Source organism: Phialemonium atrogriseum (assembly GCF_030411735.1).
Source record: "Phialemonium atrogriseum strain 8032-3 unplaced genomic scaffold QBC33scaffold_4, whole genome shotgun sequence".
NCBI classification, from domain to species: domain Eukaryota; kingdom Fungi; phylum Ascomycota; class Sordariomycetes; order Cephalothecales; family Cephalothecaceae; genus Phialemonium; species Phialemonium atrogriseum.
In genome coordinates, this window is record NW_026848141.1 from 247,810 (window position 1) to 264,459 (window position 16,650).

General features: G+C 56.6%; 4 protein-coding genes across 4 annotated transcripts; 1 reads left to right on the top strand and 3 right to left on the bottom strand.

Moving 5' to 3' along the window:
- Positions 1-59: 59 nt before the first annotated feature.
- Positions 60-4,414, bottom strand: QBC33DRAFT_512111 (rrna-processing fcf1; the record flags this gene model as incomplete). Its single annotated transcript, XM_060425886.1, has 13 exons — positions 60-209; positions 267-313; positions 481-1,816; positions 1,875-1,906; positions 1,962-2,166; positions 2,278-2,790; position 2,846; positions 2,926-2,946; positions 3,592-3,709; positions 3,764-3,955; positions 4,048-4,115; positions 4,168-4,280; positions 4,379-4,414. 13 exons carry the CDS (start codon positions 4,412-4,414, stop codon positions 60-62), a joined length of 2,832 nt encoding a protein of 943 aa, XP_060286558.1.
- Positions 4,415-5,947: 1,533 nt separating this feature from the next.
- Positions 5,948-6,637, top strand: QBC33DRAFT_555833 (uncharacterized protein; the record flags this gene model as incomplete). Its single annotated transcript, XM_060429678.1, has 1 exon — positions 5,948-6,637. The coding sequence occupies one exon, from the start codon at positions 5,948-5,950 to the stop codon at positions 6,635-6,637; it is 690 nt and encodes a 229-aa protein (XP_060286559.1).
- An 896-nt stretch (positions 6,638-7,533) lies between these two features.
- On the bottom strand, positions 7,534-12,416 carry QBC33DRAFT_262848 (putative multidrug resistance-associated protein 2 protein). The gene is made up of 2 exons (XM_060423114.1): positions 10,109-12,416; positions 7,534-10,032 (listed from the first exon to the last, which is right to left on the bottom strand). The coding sequence occupies exons 1-2, from the start codon at positions 11,914-11,916 to the stop codon at positions 7,662-7,664; spliced, it is 4,179 nt and encodes a 1,392-aa protein (XP_060286560.1). The 5' UTR covers positions 11,917-12,416; the 3' UTR covers positions 7,534-7,661.
- A 1,462-nt stretch (positions 12,417-13,878) lies between these two features.
- Positions 13,879-16,355, bottom strand: QBC33DRAFT_512114 (uncharacterized protein; the record flags this gene model as incomplete). The annotated part of the gene is made up of 2 exons (XM_060425887.1): positions 13,879-15,536; positions 15,617-16,355. 2 exons carry the CDS (start codon positions 16,353-16,355, stop codon positions 13,879-13,881), a joined length of 2,397 nt encoding a protein of 798 aa, XP_060286561.1.
- Positions 16,356-16,650: the final 295 nt, after the last annotated feature.

The following is a 16,650-nucleotide window of genomic DNA, read 5'->3' on the forward strand; positions in this document are numbered from 1 at the left end:
TGGCTCAGCGGGCTGCGGCTGAACAGTTTTGATTAGTAAGTTATGTCCCCCAACCACCCTCATTGCTCCTGAAAGGAACCATCCTGTCCTTCCCAGGAGCCTGCTGCCATGAAGTCGAGGTCGCTCAGAGATGCCCTTCGCTGCATCCACTCGTCTGCCACTTGGGATTCCGGGTTCGTGTCGGGACGGATTGCTTCGTCAAACGTGTCCTAGGAACCCACCCTGTTAGACCTTGTTTGGCACGGGATTAATACAGAGGAACTTACCCAATCCATCACAGCGCTTTCCAATGGTAACCATGGAGTGTCCATAACTTGTTCGGGTTCATAGTTTGGCATCAGCTCGCTCCTTGACCACACCCTCTGTTGCACGGTGTCAAGTTGTGGCGACACGAGTTCTTGGTATGGTGGCGGTTCTATTACACAAAATGTGAGCCTCGTCGAAATCGCCATACTGAAGCGTGACGGAAAAGGGGAGTACCATGTATTGACAGATGCGACATTGAACCAGGGCCGAGACTTGGGTCGGTCTCGAGGTTGGTGTTGTCGTCGGCTAGATCAGAGCTGGGATGCCTTTGCCCATCGGTGCTCTTCGTGATGCGCGGCCCGTGGAGAACGCCGAGTTTCTTCAGCATTGTCCCCAGGATATCCGCCGCCTTTTTAGCCACGGGCGCGTCCTTGGAAACTGCCACCCATATAGCGTGAGATCTCCTAAGCACGTCATGCAGTTCGTCCTTGCTAGGTAAGGGGCTCTCCTGGCCCATCCAGTCAGAATACGCTTCATTTTGGATGATGAGGTAGATAATCATGGCTGCCAGGAGAAAGTCGTAGACCGCCAATGGTGTGATGAACCACCCGTTCTGCCTCAGCAAACCACCAGGGAGGGTAGCCTGATAAACGGTGGCCTGGTCTTGGAGCATATGCAGGCCAGCGTCGAGACATGCCCGCCTCGAGTATTCATGTTCTTTATTGGGGGGTGTCTCCATCAAGTACCGCCTATGCAACACGCAGCGGGTCTTTTGATATAAGGAACCTAGCCCAAACCGCTGATTGACCTGATAGGGAGGGGCTGTGATGGAATCCTCAAGCGGCTTGACCTTCATGAACGGTGGAACCTGCTTCCACTTCTCCTCGAGCATGTGGTCGAGCTTCATGACTTCGTTGTATGTTGGCAGTGACAAAGAGTGGGCTTGGCTCGCCACAAGCCCGAAGATCCGGGAGATACTACTCTTCCAGATGGGGTAAGTCAGTTGAGTGTACTCGCTGTCCGGCCTCGATGGCGGAAGCTCAAAGCAGTCCCCATCCAGGTCTTCGTCAACCAGGTTCCTCGGTAGGCCTGTGTCGCTTTCGATAACGTTGACCATGCTTGGAAGGCCCATGTGGAATGAAACGATCAGATCGAACTGGATGGCAAGGTTCCATATTCTCCTCCGCATCTCGCCATCGAAGGGAGAGATGTTTGGCAGCCGGCTTGGGTCCCGGTGCAGCCCCATTTTCAGCATCAAGCGGATACAGACCGATGATAACAAGTAGCAGTTCATATGCGAGGACTGGTTAGTGAGGAACTCGGCCTCGACATACAGGAGGAAGGGCTGCAGCGTCATTGGGCCTGGGCAGGTGTATTTTGCGGACACCAGCGCCCACCCAGCCACCCTCCGATATTGCTGAAAGCGCTCCATTGGAAGGCCATCGGAATCATTCTCTATCTCATGTGGCGCCGTAAAGGTCGACAAGAAGGTCCCTAATGCCAGAATCATGAAAAGCAGAGCAATCCAGTCCAGTGGAAGTCCATCGGGATTCTCCCAGAACTCTGCGTACTGTTATGGTGGTTAGTGAGGGGGCTACGTATCTTAAATCGTCGTATAGGGGTTGTACCTGTTTCACAAAAGTCGGGCGATGAATGGTATCTGGTCTACAAGTTAATACCTGGATATCCGTCAGAGGATAGAGGTAGGAACGCACGCTGAGACGGACTGTACGCGTTGAAGTAACGCATGGTCAGACGATCAACAACAGGCCTCAGAGGCAAATAGCCAAGAAGCTCCTGCCGGCTCCTGGGTACGGCAGTTGGCACCATGAATATGTCGGGCGATTGGTTATATGGATCAGGATCCGGGTCGGCGCCCACTGGTTCCTCATTGTCGAAGTAACTCTTTAAATCTTCGATCTGCAACGCTGTCAAAGCAAGGTTCCCAACGTGCCTAAACAGTTGCCACATATTCAGGGCCCAAGACAGAGCAAGCTCAACCGATGAGAACAGAAGGAAGTGCAAACTCACATCATCCAACATAGCCATGAAATGAGTAGCACCCACATACGTCGTCGTCTTCCCACCCTTACCCCCAACGACGACGACCTGACCCCATCCCCGGGAGAACTCGCCCTCTTCTGCACTCGGCCGGTCTCCGCCTTCCCTGCCCATCATATCCCTCACCATGCCCTCGAGCCTCTTCAGCCGGTCGGCCAAGCCGCTGGAAGCGGGGCGCACCTTCTCCGGGCCGCGGGGCTCCGCGTAAACGCAGCCCTGGGCCCGCGTCTTCCGGACGCACTGGCCGCAGGGCCGGGCGCGGTCGCACCTCTGCTTGGAGGCGCGGCAGGGCTTGCACGAGAGGGGCGGGCGGGTCCGCTTTCGCTGGGGCTGCTGCTGGGGCGCTGGTGGTTGTGGGGCAGAGAACGAGGAGCCGGGACCTGAGGCGGACCCGGAGGCGGAGCCTGAACCCGATGTGGCTGGGCCGGGATCGGAGATGCCGTATCCTGAGCCCCCCATGACCGCGTATTGCTGTCGGCGAGACTGCACAAGGTAGGTGAAGTGGTGGAGCTCTAAATTGGATGGGCGCCTGTCACACCCTGAATTTTGCGTAGCTATCCTAGATGCTGAGGAGAGAGAGGCCTCCTCTACTTAAAATGGAGGATTAGAGCTGCTTACATTGCCTCCCAGATCTGAATCCTTGTGAGGATGGACAGGTACCATTCACATGACTAATCAGAACACCACCAAGCGAAGGTTCCAATGTATCGCAACGGCGCCCAAGGAGGTTTAGCGCCAAGCCAAATCATAGAATATACCCGGACGAGACGCGTTGATAAACTGGTGACTTTGCCCTACGGCGGCTATGGGCTGTGGCCGTTCTAAGCTGATAAGCTAGGCCATCCATTATCTTATTCACCGCCCGTACAAGCCCTGTTCATCAGAGGGCATGCCAGCCCATCATGTGCGATATTTGCCCTGCCTCAACATACAGTGAGGTGAGACTTGCACATCTTGGTAGGCCGCTTCCAGGGGCACCACGAACAGCACCTCCTGGGAGGCCTCTGGTTTCCTTATCATACCTCCTCCCTCTGACCACCTCAGAAAGCCCCGTGAACTGCAACTAGTTCTCTTGGGGCGGATGTCCGATGCCGACAAGAAACCCTCTGACAACAGTCCGGTACGATTCAAATATGATGGTTCGTGGTATGCGGGCGCTGCCTCGCAGTTCTCCCCAAGTTCCATGTTCCATTGATCTCGAGCAATGCGAGGTCCGGCTGGAAGCAAACTTATGTGGCGATAGCTCAAGTCGTCGGAGCACCGGGTAGCCTCTCAATGACATACTTCCCGCGAGCAACTTGCATAATGGGACACCCCGGGATCTTTCGTATCCTCCTGCACAGGTCCTTGTCGTTGGTCGCAACAAGGTAGATTCTGTTCTTCATGACACGGTCGACGATGCCTATTGCCGTCAGTTTCAAGCTTGGATGGAAACGAAAGCACTAGGGAAACTCACAGTCATCTGCATAGGTCCCCTTGTGGGTACACGGCTCGCGAGTCCATCTCTCATCGCGAGCAATCTGGAGCGCAATACGATATTTCGGCCCGAGCTTCTCGAGCTCAGACATTACGCAGTCTGTAATGATGGGGATGCAAGAGGCATACAGGCAGTCCATCATGGTCTCTAGGAGAGGAAGCTTGGCCCGAACTGTATGCGATAGAAAATTGGTGTCCACTGCAATGTAATGTGAGTCTCAAAGCTCTCCATGGGATTCAACATAGTAGGGGTCGGTAGCTTACCCAGGACGTTGTAAGGGGCCACGAGGGCTTGGTTGGCCTGGAAGAACATTGACGACGGCATTTGGGGTCTTCATCCGGTTAGTTGTGAGAACAAACTTGCTTGGAGCAGGGTTCACTCACATCTCCCGGACCTCCTCTGGGAAGGCCTCAGCCTTCTTTTTGGCATTGCCAATGTCCCCCTTGTCCTTGTTTTCCTTCAACCTAGCATCTCTCTTGCCAATAATTCGCTTGACCTGGGACGGTGTTAATGAAGGCATTCACAATTTCATCGTTCTTATCGATAAGAGCCGATAAGAGGCTTCCATTCGAGGGACGACTGGAGTGGACTAACCTGCGCAAACTTCCTCGTCTTCTTTGCGACACCCATTTTTTTTTGCTAATTAAGGGAAATGTGATAACCAGGCGCCTCAATATGTAGCACGTTTGGTATGATCTAGAGTATCCGACACTGTTGAAGTCTGGTCGGAGCCGCACCCACTTGGCAGTTGCTGAGCTGAGATCTGAAAATTTTCGACAGGGGTATTGCCGTGTTGCTTGGTGGCGCCAGAGGCGAAAATAGATGATCCCTTTCAGGGATAGCGTTTCGTTTTAATTTACCCGCACGGTCCGGAACATTTAGTGACTTCCAAGTACAGTGTGGGCAAGGCGCTCGCTTACTCAATTCCGATTCTGATGGATGTCACTTGTCAGGCTGTCCGCCCTCGCTGCTACCTACGGGGACTCTAGTTTCCAATTCCAGAGTAGGTCGGACTTCGCCAGGGGAAAACATCTATGAAATAAACGTTATTTTTCAATCCGAGTAGTTTAGGTAGGTAGGTAGGGTGGGTGTGGTCAGTTGATACAGTTGTTGTGAAATCTGTAGCCAATGATACCAGTATTCATTTAAATGGGCACGGTACGTACAGGTTCCCTACGGCTGCTGAAATGTTGCCCTGAGACAGCGGCAGATGACGATGGAAGTATTAGTAGGTACCTAGGTACTTCGTACCTGGCTCCCTTCCATGGTTGCTAGTTAGTCGCTAGCACTAACACGAAGCCCTCGCCCTCCTCCTTTTCCCTGTTCCCTGGGCTGTCAACACCTCGCACCTTCCAAATCACGCACCACTGAGACCCAACCATGAAGTAACGACTTGGCAGGTTGGCAAGTCTTGTTGTTTTCCCTTCTTTTCGCCTTCTCCCACCTTGACATATTTCAGCGCCTGCGGCATCCTTTCGTTTGCTCTAGACTCGCCTCAGCCGCTTCTCAAACCCCTCGTCCGCTCACCCTCCCGCTCTTTGCCTAGTACCCGAAGCCAACGACCGAAGCCAACGCTGGAGAAACTGGCGTCGTTGATGGTGGCCGCGACCCGTTGACATTTCGGACCGTTCTCTCCCATCTTTCAGCGTTAGCTAGGACGAATCTGCTCGCAACTTCTTCGCTCTTCGCTTCGGAAGGCCTCTCGAGACGCGCGAGATCACACCCACTATCGCCGCCATGGGGTCGTCAAGATTATCCATGAAGCGCTCGCTTCTACTCTCGACCTTCTTTGCCCTCTGTCTCTTTTCTGCCGTTGCAGTCGCTCAGAGGGATGGATCGACAACTTCAACTCGTCTTGATGAGACTTCATCTACTTCACGTCAATCTCAGACGACAGCAAGTACGACTTCTAGAAATCAACCAATAACTTCGTCAAGTAGTCGAGCGACGGAAACGACTCAGTCCCGGGGAACCACGTCATCTTCATCGTCGTCGGCATCTACGTCGGCAAGCCTTCCGGGTCTCAGCAGCTCCACATCGTCAGCCGGCAGATTGACCGGGCTCCCGACTCTGACGAGACAACCGATCGATGGTTCCATTCCCACCTACCCTCCTCCGTCCCCTCCACCGACAGAGAATGCGCCGTTTATGGATCGATCTACGATGCCGGATGGTACTGTATTCATTGCTGTGGGGGCCATTCTCGGCGCGTTTGGAGCGGCGGTTCTCATATGGAGAGGCGTCGTTGCCTGCCTGCTGCACCGCTCTGTGGAGAAGGCAGCGATGGCCCAGCATGCCGCGAACGACAAGGCTGCCTTCCCGGCGCCCCCGGCACCATTCTACAAATATACCGACCGCGATTCAACGCCCTCCCTGCCTGCAGGCGCGACATCCGCGCGTGGTCAACGACGCACACACCGGGGCCCAACCCCTTCGGCGACGCCCAGCCAGACGAACCTTTTCTTCTCACCAACTGCTTCTGGCAGTATTGGCGGCATGGGCAACGGTGGAAACCGCGATTCGCGATACTTGCCGTCAGGTTTCTACGCCTCGACGTCTGCATCACCCGTCCCTACACATGGCCATGCCAATTCTATCAGTTTGTCGAACCTGAGGCCCGCGTCCAGGGGGCCTGCTGGGCCAAGCCCGCCAGACTCGCCCAGCCTAGGGCCGAGGGGAACACCCACCCCGCGGAATTTCAGTACCAGCTCCTTCAACCTGAACCGGCCACCGAGCGAGCGAGCTCCTAGCGCGTACCTCGACGACCTGTTGGACGAGCAACCAGGCGCATTCCCGCCTGGGCCGAGTACTCACCACCGCAACTTCAGCCAGTCTACTCAAGGACGACGCTGAGCCCCTTCCATCGCGCCTGGACGCCTAGTCGCCGCCAGGAATCCGCGCTAAGACTAACCCTAATATTGAAATGGAGGCGTTATGGGAGAGCAAACATACAAACAGAAATATATAAAAGGACAAGAAGAGAGAGGGGTGGTTGCCCTGCCGAAGACAAGAGGCTGGTTGGTAATGCGGTTGAGCTGAGTTGTCAATACATGGTGCGAGGGGATCTTTAGCACACAAACGGGCGGCCAGGATTGTTTGCACACACACACACACACACACACACACACACCCATACGGGGCGATTTCTTGTACATGGTGTTTTACCAGCATTAGAGGAGTCTGGACTGGATTTGGTCGGATCGGCTTGGCTTGGCTGATTCTAGCTGCTATATGCGTTGTATCATTCATTGCTCAGTAACTAGTCTTGCCTTCATTGACAATGCAAATCATTATTATTAGAAGAGATACCCAACCATGCCCGTCTTTGGTCTCGCAGAAACAGCGCTGAAGATCGTTTACGATTGCGGCCAATGGGAGGATTCGCACGGGCCTTGGGAGGGAGGGAGGGAAGGGGAGATCAATGGAACGCGGCGACCTGCATTGGCAGATCTGCGGTACAACGTCTGCCGGAGGGAGGAGGGAGGAGGGGAGGAGGTTCTCGGCCGCCGCCGACGCTTGGCGGGTCCCCAGATGTTTCTGCGTCGTGAAACGTGTCAATGCACTCCAGAACACTCTCCGTCCTGGGTTCCTTGACCGGGGAGGGGGTGATCGTGTGATCATGACACGAGGTGTATATTCGCTCCGGTGACACAAAGTTGGTGTTACCTGGGTATACTTGGGGAAGTAGGGATCGACTGTAACTGATTGATTGATTAATTGCTTAAGTGAGGTGTGCGCGTTGCCCCTATCCGGCGTTCACGACATCCCCTGGTCTAAGACTTTTTAATGCTGTTTCTTATTACATACGGAGATTATATACAGTGTGTGGATGCGCAAAAGACTCCACGTTTTCTTTTTCCAGCCCCATCCATCCCATCTATCTATCATTCACCCCGGGATCTCCAATCAGGTCCCTCGCGCCGCGAATGTCCTCGACGCGGATCCCGCTGCGGTCGCACATGCCCCTGAAGATGCCGTCCTCGCGGGCCCACAGCGCCAGCGGCGAGTCCATCTCGGCGATGCGGCCCCTGTCCATGACGCAGATGCGGTCGTAGCCGACGATGGTGCGCAGCCGGTGCGCGATGCACAGCAGCGTCTTGCCCCGGAACGCCACCGCCATGGTCGCCTGGATCTTGTCGTCCGTCTCCATGTCCACCGACGAGGTCGCCTCGTCGCACACGATGATGCGCGACCCCCGCACCAGCGCCCGCGCCAGCGCCATCAGCTGCCGCTGGCCTAGCGAGAAGTTGAGCCCGTCCTCCTCCACCACGCTGTCGAGGTGGATGCGCGAGGGGTCGCGCGCTGCCGGGGCCGCCGCCACGGCGTTGTCGGGGAGGGGTTTGGAGTCCACGCTGTCGTCGGCGGCGGCTGCGGCGGGGTGGGAATTGGCAGGCCCGCCGTCGGCCGGGACGAGGTCGGCCTGGCGGAGGGCGGACCAGAGCTCCAGGTCGGTGTGCTCGTTGAAGGGGTCCAGGTTGCTGCGCACGGTGCCGCGGAAGAGGGTCGGGTCCTGGGGGATGATGGCGAGCCTGGACCGGAGGTCCTGCAGGCCGATGGTGGAGATGTCGAGGCCGTCGATGGTGATGTGGCCGCCCGACAGCTCGACGAGGCGGAACAGCGTCGACATGATGGAGCTCTTGCCCGCGCCGGTCCGCCCGACGATGCCGATGCGCTCGCCGCCGCGCACGTGCATGCTCAGCCCCGAGAGGACGAGCGGGAGCCCGGCCCGGTACCGCATCTCGACGTTGTCGAAGATGATCTCACCCTTCTCCGGCCAGCTCTTGCGCACCTCGACCGTCTTGAGGGGGGCCTCCTCCTCGAGCTCGGTCCCGTAGTACAGCAGCCGCTCGACCGCGTTCATGCCGTTCTCGACCTCGGCGAGCTGGCGGACGGTGAACTGGATCATCTGGACGATCGACAGGATGTAGGACAGCACCAGACCGGCGATCGAGGGCGTCACGGAGAACCGCGAGGTGACAACCAGGATGCCCGTGGTGAAGACGAGGCAGTTCCCGACCATGTCAAGCCGGACGGAGAGCCACCTCTGGTTCGAATAGGTCAGGAAGTAGGCGGAATCCATCTCGTCGACGGCCTTCCTGAGGTCAGAAACGAACTTGTCCTTCAACCCGTACGCCCGGATACAGGCAACGCCGGACAGGCCCTCGCCGAACTTGGCAAAGACCGTCGACCGCAGCACCGACTCGAATCGCTTGACTTCTCGCGCCGAGGACCGGTAGTAGCTTGTGGCGAACAAGAAGAGGAGGAAGAGGGGGACCAGGGCGATGGCGAAGTAGTGGAAGAAGGCGATGATCAGCGCGAACACGGCGATGATGGCGGCGATGCTGAAGAAATACATGCGCATGGCATCGGATAAGTTGTTGTCCATGACATCGACGTCTCTGCTGAAGCGATTGGTGATCCGGCCCAGAGGCGTCGTGTCGAAGAAAGACATGGGGGCGCGGAGGACCCTCGTGATGGCGAGCCGCAGCATCGTCTTGCTGGCGGCCGTGCCGAAGACGGAGAGCGCGAACATGAAGGCGAACATCAATATCGCCTGGATGGCGCCGAGCGCCGCATAGACGCCGATGTAAACGCCCATGGTCAGGCCGAATCTGTCCGATATCCAGTATGAAAGCCACAAGCTGGTCATGATGTTGGCGCCTTGCGAGAGGATCAAGAGGGTAAGGGTGAACGGTGCGTTCAGGATCGACCCTGACGCCCTGATATATGCGCCGTAAACGGACCACGGAACGCTCGATACGGCTCGTTCTTCCGACTGCATCAGAGCTTTGCCCTTCTTCCTCTTCTTCTTGTCGCCGCCGTTATCGCCAGGCACGACGCCCGCCGGGTCATCCTCCTGTTTCTCCTCCGTGGAAGTGGATTCCATCAGCTGCTGGAAGTCGGCCGAGTTCTTCATGAGGTTGTCGAAGGTATCGACGGCCTGGATCTTGCCTCCCTCCATCCAGATGATCCGGTCACATCTGGCCAAAACCCACAGCTGGTGAGTGGCGAGGATGCGGCACTTGTCCTTGAGCAAGCCGAGGATGGCATTATCAAAGATGTGACGACCGACATGGGCGTCGACCGCACTCAGAGGATCGTCCATCAGAACGATATCTGCGTCGAAGTAGATGGCCCTGGCGATGTTGAGTCGCTGTTTCTGCCCACCTGAAATGGTGATACCCCTCTCCCCGATCTCGGTCATGTCATTATTGGGCAGCATGTCCATATCTGGTTGCAATGCGCATCTAATGAATGCAAGCCCAGTCAGTCGTCCGACAACATGGTTTATAAAGCGACGGGGGGGGGGGGGGGGGTTCTTACGCCTTAATGACCTCCCTATACCAGTCCCAGTCCATGTCCTTCCCAAACAGTATATTCTCCCGCACGGTCGCATTTTGGATCCAGGCATACTGGGGACAAAAGGCTCTCGTGGCTCCCAACACGACCTCGCCGCTAGTCTTGCGCATATCGCCAGCCAGAGCAGCGAGCAGCGAGCTCTTTCCACTCCCTACCGTCCCGATGACGGCAACCAGCTCGTTGCGGCCGATCTCAAACTCCAGATCATGGAGCTTGAAGGGTTCTCGCTCCTCGACAAGCGTGCTAGCATCCTCACCAGAACTCGCGTCGGAAGATCTGGGGCGCTTCCCGCCGGCAAGATCGTCTCCCTTGACGCCTCCCTTGCCAGGCCTTCCCTTCTTCTCCACGGTCCCTTCGGACTCCTGCGTAGGCGTTCTCTCCCACGTGAAGCTCGTGTCATGCATCTCCACGGCATTCGGGCCATCGGGTTTCCAGGCCACTTCCTCTTCGCCCTCCTCGGCGAGCAGGAATTCCTGGATACGTCCAAACGACGACCAGGCATCGGTGACCTGACCGATGACGAGGGGAAGCAGGTTGAGCGGCATTCTCAGACCGTTGAATAGCGCGAGAGAAGAGAAGACCTCGGCAGGCGCAAGGTTGTGGTGCGACAGGGAGTACGTGACAAAGGAGAGCATCGAGGCGAAGATGGGGAGCGACAAGCTGATGGCCATGATGCCGTTTCGAATGGCTAGAACGATCTGGATGGCAGATATCTCTCTGCCGCGGAATTCCTCGAGCCGCTTGAGGAAGGAGCTCTCCCAGCCGAAGAATTTGACAAAGCGGACCGACTGCAGGATCTCCTGGGTCAGGCTGACTCGCTGGTCGGTGATGGTGTTAATCGCCTTTCGTCGGGCGAAGAGGCTCTTAATGGCTGCTGTGAGCAGCGGCATACCGATGACCAACAGGGCGAAGCCTGCAAGGGCGCTGTAGGTCAGGTTGACGATGAGGAGAATTAGCGTCCCGATGCAGGATATGGGGGCCGTCCAAACGACGTGGAACAGGCCACACGCTACGTCGATACGGTAAGTGTCGACGCTCATCAGGTTGACAACCCTCCCGTTGCCCCAGCCAATGCCATCGCCCACCGCAGCCCCAGGACCTCCTTTCTCTCCCTTTTTCTCTCCCTTCTTCTTCCCGTCCTTCTTGTCCTCCTTCTCCGCCGCATTTACGGCTGCTGGTATGTCCGGGAGTTCGGCGCCCCCGGCCCTGGCTCGTCCGGAGATCACCATGGACTTCTCGTAAATCAGGCTGATGAGAGTAGCCCTTGTCATCCCGCCGACGAGCATACCCCGGTAGATGAAGTGGTTGGTGCCCAGACTCTGCAACATCTGCATTATGGTGATGCCGAAAACCAGGCCCAGGCCGACGCCAATGTGCGGAGCGGGCAAGCCCTGTTTGCTGGCAATGTATGCGTCTGTGGCGAACTGGATGAGGTACCGCAGAATGAAGGGGGACATGAACTGCAGGATGGCGGACATGAGCTGGCAAGAACCGCCCAGCCAGATTTCGAAGAAGAATGTCTCATGCACGGCCCAGAAGAGGGGGTACTTGTCACCCCGATCCATGCGCCGTTTGAACGAGGCCCTCATCTTGGCCGTCAAAGGCTCGACGCCCCGATCGGGGTTCACACTCCAGATGTCTGCGAACTCGAGTGGACGTTTGTATCCCGTCTGTAATCCCAAATCAGTCATGCATTCTCCGGTGTAATAGGTATATTGGCTGGCAGGCGGTTGCTCCTCCGCGTATTTACCGTCATCAGTGGATTCATCCATTGGAAGATCAACTGGCTGAAGAAACCAGCCCGGTGCTCGGGACAAACCGTTTTCTCCGTGGGAACGGGCCTGGACCTTCCCCAGCGTAGGGGATTGGCCTTCTGGTACCAGGCCTTTCGCCGACTATCTGTGTGGCGGCTGGTCGCTGCCGTTGTGGCGCTGGCATCTGTGGCAACGCTCTTCGTCCTGTCCAACCCTGTGCCGTCCGTCCTCTGCGCTTCTCGGATGGACTCGTGGTCCTCGAAAAGTTTATCCCCCTTCACATTTTCGTTTGTGGTCTCTTTGATCTCTGCGATCTCCTTCTCCTCGGCGACAGGCTCATCATGCCTAGGTCTGTCTTGAGTTTCGGCCACCGGATCGCCCAGACTTGTGTCTTTTTCAAGCGCCGGGTCTGCCATAGTAGGGCAGAAAGGCCAGCAGTGACTGTGAGGAGAGGGGCCGAGATATCAAATGGTGATGTTCACAAAATATAATCTTCATTAATAATGGAACTTCCTTGGACGGCCGCCGTTTTTAGCTTCAACGGACCGGAACGCGCTCCGGCCAAGGTTCAGTGGGAATAATCGTAGTCGAACCACGAGGCGCCAAGATCCGGGGGAGCGGGGGGTGTGCTCAACTTAAACAAATCGATGGAGCAAAAGATCGATGACACAGAACCACGGTCCAATTGATTGAATAGGAGAAGAGAAATACGGTATTTAAGCAACAACCCCGACTCCCGCCCCAGCAGACTTTTCCTGGTTCAGATAGACTGCAGAGCCAGTGATGGGGAGGCTAGAACAGGCTTAGAAGGTCGGCGGCCGGCAGCCTAATGTGCCGATGTAAGCTTGTCGCTGTGCCTGGGCGTCGGGATTGATGAAACGACTACTGAGAAGAAACATAACTACCGTTTGCACACTATTGAGGCGAACCACCCCCCTTGCGCACTCGGCAAAAACGGCACCGGCAGTGCAGTCCAGGCCGGGCCCAACAAAAGATGCGAGTACTACCATGTATGTGACTCATTGAGGCTCCCTTGCCATGGGTGATATACGTATGTATTGTGTAATGCATGCATACATACAAATAGGCCGACCACCCTTCAATTCAGGCGCCGTACGGAATTCGCAACGACCAACAGTTCGGGATTGGGTCGATGGCTGTTTGTTATCCCGGTAATCGGCCTTGTCGGCCTGCCCTGCATTCCCCTTGCAAATTGCCCCAACCAGGTTAGCCATTGATGCTTTGTAATCTGGTGTGGCCTTGTGCCTGGAGGATCAAGTACGGGTCACAGCTCGGCAGGAGTTTAGTCAGTTCTCGCCGACAACTCCGTTGCCCTCAGCCTCTCAGCGTGCCCCTTCATTCCATGTCGGCGCCATATCTCGGGTATCGGGACCGATGACCAGGAATAGAAACGGGGCCTCTCTTCGTAATTACGGCTTTTCCATCGCATCGTTGCAGCCGACAGGCAGGGCGACGTAGGTACCTACTATGCCTATATTTTAATGCAACACCGATTACGGGACTACATTTTACCAAGAGATATTTATGCATATCCATATATGTGCGTGCATATTGTAGAGGTGCACGCTATTGTTGATTTTGATGTCGCGATTTCCTTTGCTGTCAAGCTGTCAAGCTGTCAAGCAGCCCAACAAAGCGACTTGTGTCATTAATTCTCTTCACAAGATCTGTGCACATCACCAAAGGTCCTCGAGGAGGCTAACTGACCAATGCGCATAGATGTGGATAAAAAGACTCGCGCAAACTAGGGAGCTATCGTCGTAAACCTGCAAATATTCTCGTGAAATCCCAGAGTGTGTCTCCAACCGACCAAATCAAGAACCGTGAACGAGTAACCAGCCAAAACCACACTTCGGACAATCAACACATCGTACTGAGCACGTTGCCGCAGACCAACCTCCTAATCAGACCAACTCCAACTCATCCCTTCTTCCTCTGCCCCCTCCCCTGGCCCATCCCTCAGCCTTCGGGGTACAGGTCATTCCAGGACGTCAACCTAAAGGACCCGATGGGCGACTGCCAGTCCATATCCCCCTCTCCCTCTGCGACAGCCCGAGAGTTACCGGGAACAGGAGTGGTGACCGGCGGCGGCGGGAGTTCCTTGCGCGACAAGAGGACAAAGGGGCGCAGAAGGCTGCCGGGCGGGGCCGTTGGTCCGGCGTCGGCGGGAAGGTCGCTCGATAGCCCGGCTTCTGTGGTGTCTGTACCCGCCGGATCCCCTCCCGACTCTGGATTATCAGCTGCAGGGAGCTCGCTGATGCCTTCGAGCCGTATGCTGTCATCGCTCTTCTCTTGCTTTATAATCTCGTCTTCGTCCTCGTCCGGGTTGGCGCGAGCAAAGAAACGCTCGAGTTTCTCCAAGTGTTCTCTCGCCGCGGCCTCCTCCTCCTCGGCAGTCTTCGGGCGTGGTCTGGCATCCCCGCTGCTAGGCTCAGTGTCGTCGCGATGAGGCCGCTCCCGTGAAATGCCGTCCGGATAGGACAGCGGCTGTGGCGTCTCGTCCTCGTAGCTGAGGACGAGGGAGGCGCTGGACCCGGGCAATGGGGCGTAACGCTGGGAAAAGTATTCGGGCCCTTGTTGCTCCTCGCTCTGCTGCCCATCACCCTGCGGCGCACCGCCCTGCGGACCAGCACCCTGCTGCGTCTCTTGCTGCGTCTCTTGCCGCGTCTCTTGCTGCGACTCTTGCTGCGTTGCCTGCTGCGACTCTTGCTCCGTCGCCTGCTTCGTCGCCTGCTTCGTCACCTGCTTCGTCGCCTGCTTCGTCGCCTGCTGCTTCGCCTGCTGCTTCGCCTGCTGCTTCGCCTGCTGCTTCGCCTGCTGCTTCGCCTGCTGCTTCGCCTGCTGCTTCGCCTGCTGCGCTTGTGGTCGATATTTCCCATACTTAATAACCCCATCCAAAACATCAATCACCTTCTGGCGAATCTCATCCTCCCTCTGCTGAAGTTCCTCTTCGTTCTGTTCTTTGGTCTGCTTTTTCTCTCTCTCCTCTCTCTCCTTCTGCTTGTGCTCCCTCAACTTCTGCTCCTTCTGCCGTTGCTCCTTTTCCTGTTCTTCCTTCTTGTCTTGCTCCTTCATCTCCTTCTCCTGCTGTAGTAGCCTCTTGTTCTGCAGACCATACCACTCTTGCATCTCCGGTAGCATCTTGTTGCGATAATCCGTTAACCCCTCGACGAGGCCCTTCACCTTCTGTCGTATCTCGTCCTCTCTCTTTTGTCGTTCCTTTTCCTGCCGCTGCTCTTGCGTCTGCTCCGTCGACTTCGGCTGGGTCTCCTTCGGTTGCTGGGTCTCCTTCGGCTGGGTCTCCTTCTGCCCTTGCGGCCCCTTTTCAGGCCCCTTCTTTTCTTTCTCTTTCTGCTCCTTCTCCTTCTGCAGCAGCGCTGCCTCCCACAGCTGCAGCCTCTGCTCCATCTCCTGCAGTTCCTTTTCCTTCTGCTGTTGATCCCTCAACCGCTGATCACCCAGCTGCTCTCCTCCTTGACCCTCCGGGTTGGGTTCCCGCTCCGGCTCTTCCTGCCCCGGCGGAACCTCACTATCGCTAATGTCTGACTCGACGTCGTACATGATCAGGTCGCCGTCTTCGGTGAAGTCCGGCAAGACGTCGCTCATGCAGATGACACCTACAGAGAGTCACTTTAGTCAGCTGGCCTGTCCTGGCAGTCAAAGGTTGGGGAGGGGGATGCCGTGATGCAGAACTTACCTCTCTTGACAGCTGGGATGACAACCCCATCTCTCATGAAGATAGGCATGGGAGGTAGGGGAGGCAGTCTAGGTGGCGGTGTATTGCCAGTTGGTGATGGTGACCTCGGTGGTGGTGGTGACTTGGGCGGTGGCGGTGACTTAGGCGGTGATGGTGACCTCGGTGGTGGTGGTGACTTAGGCGGTGGCGGTGACTTAGGTGGTGGCGGTGACTTGGGCCGTGATGGAGATGATAGGGCAGACCACGGAGGCGTGTCAAGTACTTTTTCCTCTTCAGGCGGCGGCGGCGGCGGCGGCGGCGTCGGCGTCTTCTCTGGAGGTGCCTTTTTACCCTTGGCGGCCTTCTTGCCTTTCGGTGCCTTCTTACCCTTTGGCACTTTTCTCCTCTTCGCCGGAGCCGACTGAGCGTCGCTGTCCTCGGGGCTATCGCGGTCGCGCTTCTTGCCGTCTTTTCCGTCTTCTTTCTCTGGAGCAGCGGCGTCCTGATCGTTCTGTGACTCTGTCTCGTCTTCCTTGGCCGGACCGACGTCTTTCGGGTTGGCGTCGTCCATGGCGAGCGGTGCGGGTAGTGCGGGTAAGGGTGCAGCAGCAACAGCAGCGGCGGCGGCGGCGGCGGCGCGAGTCATTCTCCCTCTTGTAGTCGCTCCCGCAGCAGCAATTGGGCCGCCGAGCATGGTCCTGGCATCTTCCAGCAGCCGCTCGGCCTCCGTCTTGCGAACTCCCTTCTTCTTTGGCGGCATCTTTGACGCGATAGATGGGTATAAGATAGATAGGGGTTTGATTCGAATACACGAGAAGCACTTGGTCAATGACTTGAAACTGAGCGTGTAAAGGGGGCAACAATGGTGTATTAGTATATATAAGGGGCAACGAAACTCCCCGGGAAAGGGCTCGACCAGCTCGGAGCACCACACAATGCATTTATGCCCCCCTTCTCGAGGCAGATGGAAGAGAGGGGAACACGGGCGATGCGTCCGGCTAGGACGATCTCGTCCTTTGTAGGCCATTTCGACTTCAAAGAACTGGTCTGCGAGC